We start from the raw sequence: 14380 nt of genomic DNA, 5'->3' as shown, positions 1-14380 counted from the left end.
ACTGGGAACAAGATCCAGGTGTCGCCACAATCCAAGGAAATCTGCAAGAAAGAACAAGAACTCCGGGGAAGAAGCTAAGTTAAGTGAACCAAAAAACAAAACAAAAAACGTATTACTTCTTGTGGCCTGCTTATTCACGAGTACAAATAGCAATGCAGATTAAGACTAGACGATTTCCTAGGCAGATACTGACTTGGGACTACATGGGGCGAAGCACAGGCAAAGCACTGCTACATGGGCTATAAGGATCCTCACTAGCTCATCCATTGCATTCTTCCTGAGATTTTTTACAACTCTCTTTATAATGCGACAATACAAAAATGAATGCACATCATACACATTACAATACATAAAAACAATACATAATAATAAATCATAAGAGAAAAACTAAACACACAATAACATAATTTCATGAAAACTCTATTATAATGACAAATTACACAGACAAAGACACACATGCTTTACCAGTGCAGTCATAGGGCATTCCATACATTCATGTTGAACCATTTTTAAGACAGTTACATCAACATTTTATCATCACATCTGTTTCACCCTCGCAGGACACTTCTCACAATGAAACAAACATTTAGTTAAACCTCAACCAATGTAGTTTCTGTGTCTACTCAACATCTCTAATCAATAGATGATTCTGAAACTAAACTTTTAAATCTAATGTTTCTGCTTTATTGTGTAATTTGTTCAGGGAGTACATTCCATTTTTAAATTGATCTATAAATGACCATTTGCTTTTGGTAAAGTGAAGTTGTCTCTTGTGGAATGTCTACGGTTAGTAGACATGGTTAGTAGTTATATTTATGTAAACTAAACGTTAAATTATTATAAAAAATAGATGGTTTCTTTGTTACAAGAATGTTCCTAAAAGTACAAATAATGAATAAAGTAATCTGTTTTTCACAGATATCCAACCTAAACGTTTGAGAATTGCAACATTTTTTTCCAATGTATCCAAACCTGAGAGTTATACTTGCTGCTGTGTTTTCTACAATTTGCATTTTTGTTATTTTTTCTTGAGTTGTATTAGGCCATAGTGCTGAACAATAGACAATATTAGAAAATATTAAATACTGAATCACCACTTTGGTTGAGCTTTATGACAAACATGGTGCAGATCTTTTAACAACAGAAACACCACTTCCCATCTTATCAACCATCTTATTTATATATTCTGTCCATGACAATTTACTATCTAAAATAACTCCCAGAGGTTTTGGTCTCTTGGAGCTGTTCAGCAGTTAGATCATTTATGCAAATATTCAGCTCAGGTTGATTATAAAGAGTATGATCTGAACCTAATATTCTTTTCATCTTTAAAAGATTAAAGCCCAATTCATGGTCCTGTGTAAGATCTGTGTCATGGGTACATGTGTAGGTACGTGTTGATAGCTGTAGTCTGATGTTCACCTTAAAATAATGTAACTACATGTCGCGGCGACACAGACCACAACAACTGTGATACTGGATATTTATTTCAGATATCTACAATACATATCTAGTATAAATATTACGTGTGAAGACAACTTACCATATAAGACCAATAAGGGAACAAAATGAGAGGAGGTAGATCTTTCAACATTGTTCCTGATATTTCGACCTATTTTCAATATTGCAATTTTTTTTATCATTTCGACTTCATCCTAGTCATTTATTTTTCTCTATTGCAATTTTTTCAATTAATATTTATTCTTTTTCTTATGTCTGGCACTAATACTGAAAGTTCAACTTTATTCTCAACATAATGTATGTTTTCGAAATAAAAAAAATAAAATAAAGATCATCCTCGACTGAAAAACAAATTTTGTGTAAACCAGCTTTTCTGTTCAGTGTTTGGTGCCAACCCGTTCTCATTCCGAACTCGTAAAATAAGTACGTTTGGACAGTGGCTGTCAGCGTCTGATGCGACGAAAAAGGCACCCTTCAGCGTGTTTGTGTAACGCACCGGGGAGAGACGCAGTTAGATAAGATTTAGAGAGTAGTATATAAGGGAGAATCACGGCATAAGGAGACTGGTTGGGGTGGCGGATGGGTCAAACACAGGACTTTCATCCAGGAGACCCGGGTTCGTGTCCTGCTTGTCACGCTTGCTAGAGTTGCTTTTTTCTTTCCTCCCACGTGTCACGGACCCGTACGCCCATCCTTTCCTAAACCCAACCCTCCGACCAAGCGTGTCAAAAGGGACGGCAATAGTGCCGACCAAGCGCGTTTACTTGAAACGCTAAAGGAGACTTTTAGCGTCAATAAGAACGAGAAAGGCTCCTGACCAAACGTCCTTATTTTATGAGTTTGGTGTGAGAATGTGTTGTTGGTGCTCAAGTCACTGCTTACTCAGGCCTTGTGTTTAACAACTGCTTTATTTGTTATTATTCTACAATCACATATTTACAGATTTCTTTGACTCATAAACCATCTTACAGAATTCACGAAAGAAATAAAGAAATGGCCAAAGTGACCAGTAATTATCCTATACACTTTTCACAGAACATAGAAACATCCATTAACTTTTTATACCCGGTATAACAACAACAACAACAACAACACATACTGTGTTCTGTAGACACTATGGGATGTAATAGGCCTTACTCTTAAATGAAGCTTAATGACAAAATGAAATATTCAGCTTTTCTGTGGCTGCACATCAAATAAAAATGAATGTGTATCACATTCATTTGATGCATCATGACATACGTTATGTGGACGATATCTATTTAAACCTCTGTTAAACCCACAGACATTCATTTAAACTTCTAGAAGAAATCAGTTTCTGAAGACACCAAATATGTCAAGATGAAGTTTGATTCAATTTGCAACGAATTGCTGCACATTTAACCATATGATAATAAATGGAACTAGAACTGCTTCAGTTATGACGGCCCCAGACGACCCAGGGAGCACGTGAAAGTGGGTCCCAAAGCGTAATGGTGGAGAGGAAAACGTAAATCGAAATGCAAATATCGAGAGGTGTGAGCCGCATGGTCTGCGGTACGTTGCCGTTGAAAATATCCTATTAACATTTATTGAGTAAAAGGGCCAAAACTGGTCTATGTTGACTATAGCGCCCCCTAATGGCCGATCTTCGCCAAATTTGGTACAGAGCCTCAGAGCGGCATGCCGAACAAGCATCACAAGTTTCGTGTTGATAGCCATTACCACGGCAGAGAAATTGCAATCACAAATGTCCCATTTACATGCATTGAGCCCCAGAGGGTAATGGCAAACAAGAATCTAAAGTTTGGCTTTAATAGCATTTATTTTGACCAAGAAATGGCAAAGTTCGTGTTTTTGTAGCAAGCTACACAAATTTGTTTGTGCGTAATTTGCGCAATTTGTTTCATTAGATAAAAATTATTTTGATAACTTTTTGTCAGGTCGGTATGGAGATGCTACGAACCAAGTTTTGTGCAGATCGTTGTCACAGTCTTGGAGGAGTTGGAAAAAGTAGGTTTAGGATAAATCAAAATTTTTTGCGCATAAAAGTATAGGTGGAAATGGGCGGTGCCTAAATCAGGAGATTCAGCTAAATTCAGGGAAAGCGTTGAAATGTGTATTTTTAATTTGCGATGTACGGTTTGGGAGTTATAAGGCTAAACACGTTTTCTCTGCTCCACCATATACGGTTTAGACTGTAGCATCACTTTTAGGCGGAGAAAAATAATAATCCTTAGGAAAACAAAATATAAAAAATATATTAAAAAAACTATATAAATATGATATGTACATTTGTTCCCTTGATTAAAAATTAATACCTGAAATAGTTTACTCTGACAGGGGAGATGATCAGAGGGGCAGAGTTTTTACCACCATCATCACAACAGGGACTGAAGTATGGGAAGAGTTTCTCAGTGAAGGAGCAGCCAGTAAAGGAGGAGATAAGAGCTGCAGCATCTACGTCATAAAAGGAGACCAGACCCTCCTCATAATCCACAAACACCCCCACCTTCTGAGGAGGAGACTTCAGAGAGAGAAGGACTGGAGGGACAGCATTAGCTTTGTACTTATTTCCATTTCTCAACCATATCGTCCAGTAACCATCCTCAGGGCTCATTGTGATTATTTCCTTCCTGTTGATCGACTCTCTGACCACTCCTAAATCCCAGTTAGTCTTTCCTTTAACTTGAACCTCACAGTAAAATCTGCCTGAAGAGAAACTCTGCTTTCCTAAAACACAAACACACTTAGAAAATCTCTCTGGGTTGTCTGGGAGATTCTTCCTCATATAACTATCAATTACTTGTTTCCCATCACCAGATAGGGTGAGATTAGGAAATGCTGTATCAGGATCAAGAGTCACATCCACTGCATACTGCTGGACCCTCTTCAGCTCGGCTTCAATCAGTTTCTTCATCTCTTTACTGAGTGTCTCCTCCAGCTGAACCACAGCTCTCACCACAGTCCCCTCATATGATGATGGACGGACGCTGACCTCTGTCCAGTCCTTGGTGGGTGGAGGTTGTTGGATCTTTAGGGACTGGACACTCTGGAGAAGATGGAGGTGGTCTTCAGAGCGTAACACCTGCTCCACCTCAGTGCTTCTCTTCATCAGCTCAGAGATTTCCTGTTCCAGCTCTTTGATGAAAGCTTCGGCCTGTTTTTCTTTTGTTTTCTGCTTCTCTTTGATGGTGTTGATGAGCTCATTCAGGCCTCTCTCAACAGACTCCTTCAGAGAAGTGAAGACCTGAACACCTTCTGCTATCTCTCTGTCTGCATCTTCCTCACTGAGGTCGACTGAGTGTTTGATCCCCTGAATCTTCAGTCGTCTCTTCTGGATCATCTTCTGAATTTCAGCCTCTGTCTTCCCGAGCTCTGCCTTCTTTCCTTCATATCCTTCTGTCAGAGGAACAACATCATGCGTCTTATGATCTAAAACAGTGCAGAGCATGCAGACACATGTCTGGTCGGTCTTACAGAACAGCTCCAGAGGTTTATCGTGCTCTGTACACATCCTGCCTTCCAGATTCTCCACAGGGTCGATCAGCTGATGTCTTTTCAGGCCTGACATGGTCAGATGAGGCTCCAGGTGAGTCTCACAGTAGGAGACCAGACACACCAGGCAGGACTTCAGGGCCTTCAGTTTGGTTCCAGTGCAGACGTCACAGGGAACTTCTCCTGGTTTGGACACTTCTTCAGATGGCGCATTGCTGGCAGCAGCCATAACTACACAGTGTGATAGAAAAAAATAATTTAAAAGACAATTTTTATTATTTGTTTAAAAATAAACGTGTGCATGTGTGGGCGTTATGGAGCCCTGTGTGTGTGTGTGTGTGTTGTGTGTGTGTGTGTGTGTGTGTGTGTGTGTGTATGATGGAATAGTGGCATTCGAACGGGACAAAGGCCACTAAATTTGACTTTCATGGTCAAAATGTTTGGTGAGTGTAATAAATAATGTGTAGATTATCCTTTTATACACTTGGATAGGCGCACTGACCAATCCATCGGTTTAAAGTTGTTATTCTGTTTGTACTAGGGGTTAAGTGGGACCTGGCAGGTGGGGGAACCCTAACATCCTGGTAAAAGCTAGTTCACCTGTTTCAAAGGCCTTAGGTTTTGTTGAAACATTGGGGGGTAGGGGGGCACATTATAACTGGGGTGTCTGGGGGTCTTCCTCAAAACTTGTTGAGAGTCTAACACTTCATTTCCTGTCTAAAATTGTTGGAAAACATATTAACTGGTAAGAAGTAAGGATCCGACTATACAGATATTCGTTCGTTAGGTAGGTTTTAGATTTTACAATTTTGGCATTCAAATATTTGCTTTTTGTTTGGTTTTTCCTTCATTATTGTAATAAACATAATGTATAACCGGTGACAGCTCAAGTAAGAAGGATATATTATTTTTACATCTTTAGGGACCGCTTCTAAATGTTGGAGGGGGGGCTTAATACCTGCAAATCTACGCCTTTGCCTGTTACTCTTGTTATGTTCCTTCTTCCAAATTAATCAGAGCACAAGGACAAATTGCTTCCTAAGTTACATAAGTAACATTGCAAAGGCCAAAATATTAAACTGAGTCTGATGCAATCAGTCCACATAAAGCACACCGCAGCTACATACTTAATAGAGATCACGGAGAACAATAAGGACAGAACAGCATCACCGATCTGTTTTAGCTGAATATCCTCAGCTAAAAACAACAGACCTGCACCACGTTACCGTGTTGATAATGAGCCTATTTGTAACTGGTAGGCTACCAGCAACATGATCTTCACCTGTTTAAGTGACAGGTAGTACCTGACTGTCCTGCTTTTATTACAGTGTGAACTCACCACAGACACGTGCCTTGTTCATGGACTCACAGCGGTGCGCTGGAATAGATATTTGGTGTTATTTTAAACTAACGGGAAACAGGTATGTATGAAACTGGCAATGCTCCAAGGTGCCTGAACATTGTTCCGGATTGGTCTGACCCATTTTAACCTCTGGTGTGTACACATTTTATTTTATAAACAATTAAAGGTATACAAACATAACTGTTAAAGAAAAGTTCAGGCGCAGCACAACTCCTTTCCCATTCGTGAAGGAGGTTCGAGGAGACTTTGATTACTTACACAGAAGCATTTAATGAATTCTCAATTGAGGAGAATTTAGAATTACACAGTACAGTGTAGATGCCATCCCAACATTCGTAAGTTCCTGTCTTCCTGAAGGTTTATTTAAACTCATGCTGGAGGCATTAGGTTTAGCTGAACCTTATAAAGATCTGAAAGATATTACGGGCGCCTAAAACAGACAGGCAGAATGTGTTATGTGTTGACTTCCTCCGTTACCTTGGCAGTCTTATCATCCAGCTGTTACTGTTAGAGACACGGAGTTGAAGTACTTGTCCACCTGGAAAGGTCATGAGTGTTATATTGGCCACTGATCTGAATGAGACCTGGGTACCACTAACTCAATTTACAGAGCATGAACTTGAAATTCCACTACAGTAATGTTACAACAAACAGAGACTACACTGAAATAAATATTAATGTTTTGTTTTGTCTATAAAATAGTTTATCTGTTTACAATCTTGAATCATTCATGGTGTCGTTTACAGCTGGAGAATGTGTTGCTGCTGAGTGCACAAGTTGTATCAGCAGGTCACAAATAACAATCTGTTCCCTTAAGTATTGGGTTTCTCATGTCCACCCACTCTTTCTTCCTGAAAATACAAATTAAAAAGGGTGACTGACCTTCTGGTCCTGAGCTGGTGTCTGGAAGACTCTGCACCAGATCATTCCTGTTGATCTTCTCTAAAACCTTCTTGGTCACCTTCAGAGCTCCTTGATGTTGATAGGTTTTCACCATCACATCCACCGTGTCCTGCCTTTCTACGTTCTCCAACTTGGACACTTTGATGCTTTGGTAGCCGTCCAGGATGTCTTGCTGCAGATGCCATTTGAATTTCTTAAATTCCTCTTCTTTTAAATCCTCCAAAGTGTTGAGAAGGCCCACTGCCGTCATTGTGGCTTCCTGCTAAAATCAGAAAGTTTTGTCAATCTGAAAGAAAATGCCAGCCAAACTTAGCCCCGCCCACACATTTGAGGTCGGTAAGTTTGGTCTGGACTTGATCCGTTGTGGAGCAACTATGCTCGAACAAGAGCTGGTAGGACAAATCAAATTGTCAGACTTTATACAATGATGGACAGATGATCAACAGTAACGTAATGATGTACGCGAATGGCCCGCGGGCAGAGATGGGAAGTAACGAAGTACAAATACTTCGTTACTGTACTTAAGTAGATTTTTCGGATATTTCTACTTTACTTTACTACTTCTTTTTGTGGCGACTTTTTACTTTTACTCCTTACATTTTAACACAAATATCGGTACTTTCTACTCCTTACATTTTAAAAAATTGGCTCGTTACTTTAGTTTTGTACAACAGGTCGTAATGTCGGAGAATAGCGCGGACCAGGGGAGTCGCACCCGTGGGGATGTGGTTTAACACCCACACTTTTCCCGGTGATCGCTGTCTGCCCCCTGTCATCTCATATACCACATATGGTCATTTCCTTTTCATCAGCAACCAATCTTGAAAGTCAAAGGGGGATTATTTGATTCTAAAAGCGCAATCTCATTGGCTGATGCCAATTTCTGACGTGATTCGCTTAGAATGGTCACGTGAAGCGCTCTGATATTTCCGCGGTAGTTCAGAATGTCAAGGAAGTGCGTCAAAAACGGTCGAAAATCACCTCAGACAAGACGAAAACAGTTGTTGTCAGCAAGAAGACCCAGGGGATTACAAACTATGACAGCAGATGATGAAATGTCTTCACATACTACGTTGATGTGTCAACTATCGTTCAGAAAACAGGAGTTTTCAGACAGCGGAGGTAATCAGACTCTCTCTCTCTCTCTCTCTCTCTCTCTCAGCAGTTTACAGAAATCCATAGCCTAGCTACATGTAATATATTAAATATGTGTGTGTCACATATACACTATTCTAATATAATTACTATAAAATACTAAACCAATCTGTAATTTTGGAATCCTAAGTGGCAGGCTGTGGCAGGCAGATCCATGTTTAGCTGTCCGTAGAGCTTCTGTCCCCTCTCCTAGGAGAACTATCAGCTTCTCTTCTGGTGTTAACTTTGGGAAGTTTTATGTTTTGGGCTATTTTCCAAGGTGTAAATCTCTTAGTGAAGATACTTTTTCCCAGTGGAGGAGGAAGTGCATCTCTGTCTGACCCAGTTGGTGGTCACTGAGCCTGTCTCTCTCTGACCTGTCTGTCTGACCCGGTCGGTGGTCACTGAGCCTGTATTTAGTATGGATGGTAACTGCACCTTTTTAGGTTTACTAGCAACGTTAAATGAAAGCTAATATGTACGAGTAGTTTCCCATGTAAGAGGTATAACGTTCCGTAATATTAGCTGCGTTATAGCATTCATAATAAACGGATAAACGGATCATAATATAATTACGTATGTGGTAATTTGCATAAATAGCACAACAGATCTAAACATTGGGTATAGCCAGGTGAAAATGTAAAAGTAAAAAGACTTAATGTAAAGGTCTGAATGGAACCCATTTAGGCTACCCATGAGAATTAAAACATAGAGGCAGGAAGAAGTGCTTTAAACCAGTATTGATTATTGAGTGTATTAAACCAGTAGCCTATTATTATTACAGAGATGGGGTTTGGGGCTGAGTCAGTGGGACTGTTTCTGGGGGATGAGTCTGAGGGAAGAACAAGGTAAGGAGAATGCAGAAGACAAAAGGTAGGTTGAATAAAAAAGTGAACCCCCAGAAACAGTCCCACGGACCCAGACCCAAACCCCATCTCTGCAATAATAGGCTAATTAATAAATGCTGGTTTAAAGCACTTCTTCCTGCCTCTATGTATTAATGCGCATAGGTAGCCTAAATGGGTTCCATTCAGACCTTAATATTAAGTCTTTTTCTGTTATATGTCAACAATATATGCGTAGTTGGAAACCAGCATCAGCTTTAAATACGGTCCTAATCTAGTCCTCACTACCACGTTTCAAATAATTTCACTGGAGTTACCGTTATTATTTTTCGTGTCATCAATAGGCTACCGAATTCAATCTAATTGGATACTACGTTGTATGCATGTAACGCACCACTACAAGACGACTCGACAGATTTGGCCGCATTCTGCATTCATTTGCGGCAAATAATTGCAGCTTGATGGTGGTAACGTTAGCACTAGTAGTATGGACGGCGACATGATTGAAAATGAAGAAAACAGAGATCCCAGAGATTAGGCAGACAAGCAGCAAGACATTCCCAATCATCCCTGGCCTTATCTGAGAGAGATGTTTGAGATAGGCTAGGAGCGTCAAATATCGACTCCTGGCCAATGTGCTGTGTAACTCTAAAAGTATGGGGAACTTCTTAATTAATCTATGTTTAGTAATTCATATTGTATCCTTTATTTTCTTTTTATATTTGAGCACACACACATACATGTAGATTCCTTTAAATGTTAAGGGGACGAATAAAAAAAGAGAAACTGGATCTGTGAATTCTCACAGAATCACAATTAAATTCATATCTTGCTACTCAGTCAGAATCTTATTAAGCTGGAGTCCCAGTCTCTGTCACAATAATCATATATGTGATGTTTGGCAGACATCCATTTAAAAATGTAGACAATGGCATATAAAGAGCCTGGTTTTTATGTCCACTGAAGTTTCTCATCTTGCACTCTAGTAACGTGTGTGGTCCAGGTAGCTTTACATAAAAAGTGGTTGTCATTCGCAAGGCTACTTTTACTTTTATACTTTAAGTACATTTCAAAGCCTGTACTTTGTTACTTTTACTTAAGTAAAGAAATTAAATCAGTACTTCTACTTTTACCAGAGTATTTTTTAACACAAGTATCTGTACTTCTACTTAAGTACGGGAAGTGAGTACTTTTGCCATCTCTGCCCGCGGGACTGCACCCGCCTATGTCGCCCTGCACTGCGCATGCTCATATGACGGTTCTCTCGAGGTCCTGTAGCTGTAACAACAGCCCAGTCTCATGGCAGTTTGTGATATGGTGACGTTATTTAATCTATTGATTCATGTACAGGGACACGATCATGTAGTTTTTTTTCGTGGCGGTTAGCACGAATTTTAAACTAATGTATTTCAATGGGAACCATCTTTCATGATAACAGCACGATTACGGTAGCGAGTAGTTTTGAAAAGCCGAAAATCCGCCTAAGGAGGTTGGTTGTGGTGGTGGATCGGTCAAACAACATAGGACTTTCACCCCAGAGACCGGGGATTGCTTCCTGTGTGTGGGGGTCCGTCCTATTGTTGTTGCCGGCATTTGGCTTTCATTTCCCCGTTGTTGCGTCCCCCAGAGACCGCAGCTGCAGCGCAGTGTCATGGCAGTTCATGAAATGGTCACGTTCCCATTTCGTGGTGACCACCATGAAATAAACGAGAAAATCGTGTCCCTGTACAAGAATCAATAGATCAAAATAACGTGACCATTTCACGAACTGCCGTGAGACCGAGTTGGTAATAATGGATATAGCTAATGGTTGTAATTCACCATGTGTTTTATTAAAGCATCCATGGTATTATCTTATGATACATCTAAGGAATGTATGTATTCTGTAAAGCCTGTAACGTGGATGTAACGTCATTAGCGTTTTCCAAACTGCTGGGGCTATCGGTTAGTAGCTAACATCAGCGGTAGCTAGCAGTTGAGTTCTGTTGAAAACTATGCGTCACTCAACATACGTCACATACTCCGTTGCTCTGATTGATTGTAGGTCTATCCAACTGAGTGCAGAGGCATTTTCGTTAGAAAGACACCCCATAATCACAGCCCAGTGGAGCGGTATCAGACTCATATTCTGACTAGAATCTGAGTATGACGACGTCAGGCTAGAAAGAAAACTGAAACACAAATGTATCCGAGCATTAGTTCTCATTGGCCAACACAGGAGCTGTGTTGATGTGATTAATGTGTAGTTTAGTCAGTTAGAGCTCCTGCTGCTGCTCTGTGGGCTGGACCTAATGTCATTTTGAAGTGTCTTGTTGACGGGAGACCAGGGCTCGAGCTTAAAGACCTCCCGTTGTCTCAGGGCCGATGAAACTTTTGGGACGAATTTGGGTGATTGATAAAATAGAGAGTAGTTGAAAGAAAAAGAAAAACCGCAAATGTTACAATGAACGGTAAAGTCACCGCGAGTATTGACTGTCAGAGTGATGTAACATTACAATAACAACGGCGTCCCGTGGTGGGATACTGCTGCGATTTTTAATGTAACAGCAAGGAAACAAACTGCAGGAAAACACAAATCAGAGCCAGACCCTGATCCACTAGCCTCTGACCTCACAGCAGCTGCAGCTGCAACGGGGAGTCGGTAAGTTTGCTACCCACTTTATTGGTCGTTAATGTTGCTGATAACGTTAAGTTACAGTTAACACTATATAACGAGACAGCATTTACAGTGAGCGTGCTGAAGATAACGTTAGTTCTTTGAATTAAAGGCTGTCTTTATGTTTTAGCCTTGCTAGTAGCATCACACTAAACACTCCTATAATGTACAAGAAAGATAACATCATCATGAAACTACAACTTTAAGCTTAACACATCTGATTGGAATGAGTGAAGCAATCCCCCGTAAGTTTGCCCCCACAGGTATCTATCTTCTATTGTCTATCTGGTGAAGTCTTACTTGATGAAGTTTACATTTGATTTGAGAACTAAGCTTGTCTAATGAAAAGACAGAGTCAATAGCTGGAGAGGCCTGAGGGCACAATGGCAGGAGCATCTGATCTTGACTGTGACATTTTGCCAGACTCTTGACTGAAGTTATTTATGTGGCAATCTTGTCACACCAAAACACCACAAACTGTCCCAGCCTATCACATCTCAGCTCCACCCAACACACCTCCAGTAACTGACAGAGACAAACTGCAGGTTTCAACTTGTCCCTTCGGAAACCTCTGGATGTCTTTTTATTCAGTCTATAGTTCAGAATTAATATTACTGATATTTATAAACATAATATGAATAAGTATATTTTATCTTGTTGTTAAGGATGTGTGTCCACAAATTAAAACCAAGACAGCTTTACACTTTTGATGGGATGAAGTTTGTTGCACACACCTGCCAATTAAAAACAACTCTCGTTCTGACACTCCCTCATATCTCAGCAGTGAAGTCAGCGGAGATTAAAATCTAACTTGTTTCCTGGTGCTGATTAAATCTGACTCAAATTATGTAAAATGGCTCATTTTGGACAAAATGTCACACTTCATCAAATAATAATGACCGAGTTACTTAAGATCTACAAACGGTTTGCAATAGTATCAATAATCTATCTGAAAGAATATCTGAAAGAATGTATCACTGCTCTCATCTTAAAGTATATTATGTAGCCCCAAAATATCACAAATGCCAAGTTTCTTCATCAAAGGTGTGTAATGTTACCTGTCAGGCTGCTCCGCTGTTAAAGTCCCGTTCAGATGAGGTCAAAGAGACGTGGTACCTTCATCAGCAGACACTGACAGATGCTGCTGCTGTCTGTGTTCATCTGACTGACATCTGTCACATCTTAACACTTTCATATCCAGAAACGTCATGTGACGTGAGAGCAGGACCCAGTCACACCTGTAGTGCTGCCAGTCAGTGCTCTGATTGGACAGTTTTCAGGTTAATTATGTAATGAGGGAGGAACAGTCTAACCTCATAACAACATGTACAAAGAGTTTGACTCCAAGGAAACTGACGTTAGAATGCTGTACATCCAGTGTTACTCCGTCACTTACTGTAATGGAGTGCTGTGGTATCAGGACTACATGTTGCTGTGAGTTTTGTTATTCTGGTAATTTGCTGCCGCCACAACTGAACCCATTAACAAACTAACTTTATTCATAATTGTCACCTACACAGAGTGTATATAGTGAAATTTGTTTCTGCAGTTTAACCCATCCTAAGTATTAGGAGCAGTGGACAGCTAACAGTCATTTGGTTTTTTTTCCGATACTGGTGCTAAAGCAATACGTTTAAAAACGGTGCCGCTGAAGCGATACTTTCAAAAGTAAAATTAAAGAACGGTTTGTTTGTTGGCAAGGTCATATGGTCAAAATGACATGATTTATTAATAATGTAACAATAACTTATAGCAATAACTTATTTCACCAGTAAATTCCTGTTAAACAACAAAAAACAACCACCAGATGGGGAAAAGGGTATTTTACAATAACTTTGAATCCACCACGAGGCTGGCGAGGCCAGTTTCAATTAAAATCTGTTATTTTTCCAGACAACGGCAGCTGCAGGCTGCTACGTCCCGCGGTTGTAATCATCTACAGTGAAATACAGTCACACTTTCACATGTTTAACTGTGTTTAATCCAGCTACTAGATAATGGTAGGCTAACGGTCCCTCACTGTAAACCCGTCAAATAAAATGTTATCATTATTATTTTATGTTAAAAAAGAAATATTATATATTCTATTATTTACACCAGTATTACATCCTTGGAAAAACAAAAAAAAGAACAGACAGGGGAACACAGGTTCAAACATCAGCTCACACTTACTGTAGTTGAATGTTAATATTCATTGCTTTTACTTCTTTATACATTTTGTAGTGTTGTCTCAGAAGCGTAGACCTCCAAGCCCCCCCCTTCACTGGCTTATCACGGAGTCTTGTAGGGATTGGCAACTTGTCAGATATAGGTTAGCTGCTAAAGAGCGAGCTAGCCACTTAGGACCAATAAAGTTACCAGAGACTATTTAGAAGGACTTTGACGTTCACGCACTCAAGCAGCACCAACTAGCGACCTAGCTACCACTAACCGACTCCCTAAGAAGAATTTGACGGATGAATCTAGTAATCACACGCTCATTCCGCTTAAAGGTGGTGTTAGAAAATTTGTTGTTAGTAGAAGCACTAACAGACACCTGGT

The 14380-nt window shown here is 40.0% G+C and overlaps 3 protein-coding genes across 4 annotated transcripts in view; all 3 read right to left on the bottom strand.

Annotated features, from left to right (window-relative positions):
• Positions 1-14380, bottom strand: part of LOC120566319 (E3 ubiquitin-protein ligase TRIM39-like) — a 503358-nt gene that overhangs the window by 369622 nt on the left and 119356 nt on the right. The window lies entirely within an intron of this gene.
• Positions 1-14380, bottom strand: part of LOC120566667 (E3 ubiquitin-protein ligase TRIM21-like) — a 174294-nt gene that overhangs the window by 50928 nt on the left and 108986 nt on the right. The window lies entirely within an intron of this gene.
• On the bottom strand, positions 2354-12999 carry LOC120566394 (E3 ubiquitin-protein ligase TRIM39-like). Of its 2 annotated transcripts, none has more exons than XM_039812804.1 (3): positions 12898-12999; positions 7184-7466; positions 2354-5169 (listed from the first exon to the last, which is right to left on the bottom strand). In XM_039812804.1, the coding sequence occupies exons 2-3, from the start codon at positions 7452-7454 to the stop codon at positions 3755-3757; spliced, it is 1686 nt and encodes a 561-aa protein (XP_039668738.1). In that variant the 5' UTR covers positions 7455-7466; positions 12898-12999; the 3' UTR covers positions 2354-3754. The 2 variants fall into 2 exon arrangements, with proteins under 2 accessions (XP_039668738.1, XP_039668747.1); XM_039812813.1 differs by having other exon boundaries at positions 7184-7463.

Source organism: Perca fluviatilis, chromosome 1 (assembly GCF_010015445.1).
Source record: "Perca fluviatilis chromosome 1, GENO_Pfluv_1.0, whole genome shotgun sequence".
Lineage (NCBI taxonomy): Eukaryota > Metazoa > Chordata > Actinopteri > Perciformes > Percidae > Perca > Perca fluviatilis.
Note: the sequence above shows the minus strand (reverse complement) of the source record. Positions and strands in the feature narration are given on the sequence as shown.

What these genes read in the sequence shown, in the direction of transcription:
- LOC120566394 (XM_039812804.1), bottom strand. Translation starts at nt 7,454, where the DNA reads ATGACGGCAGTGGGCCTTCTCAACACTTTGGAGGATTTAAAAGAAGAG. An exon ending in CACCAGCTCAGGACCAGAAG is followed by an intron (nt 5,170 to 7,183) that starts GTCAGTCACCCT and finishes CACACTGTGTAG; the next exon opens with TTATGGCTGCTGCCAGCAAT.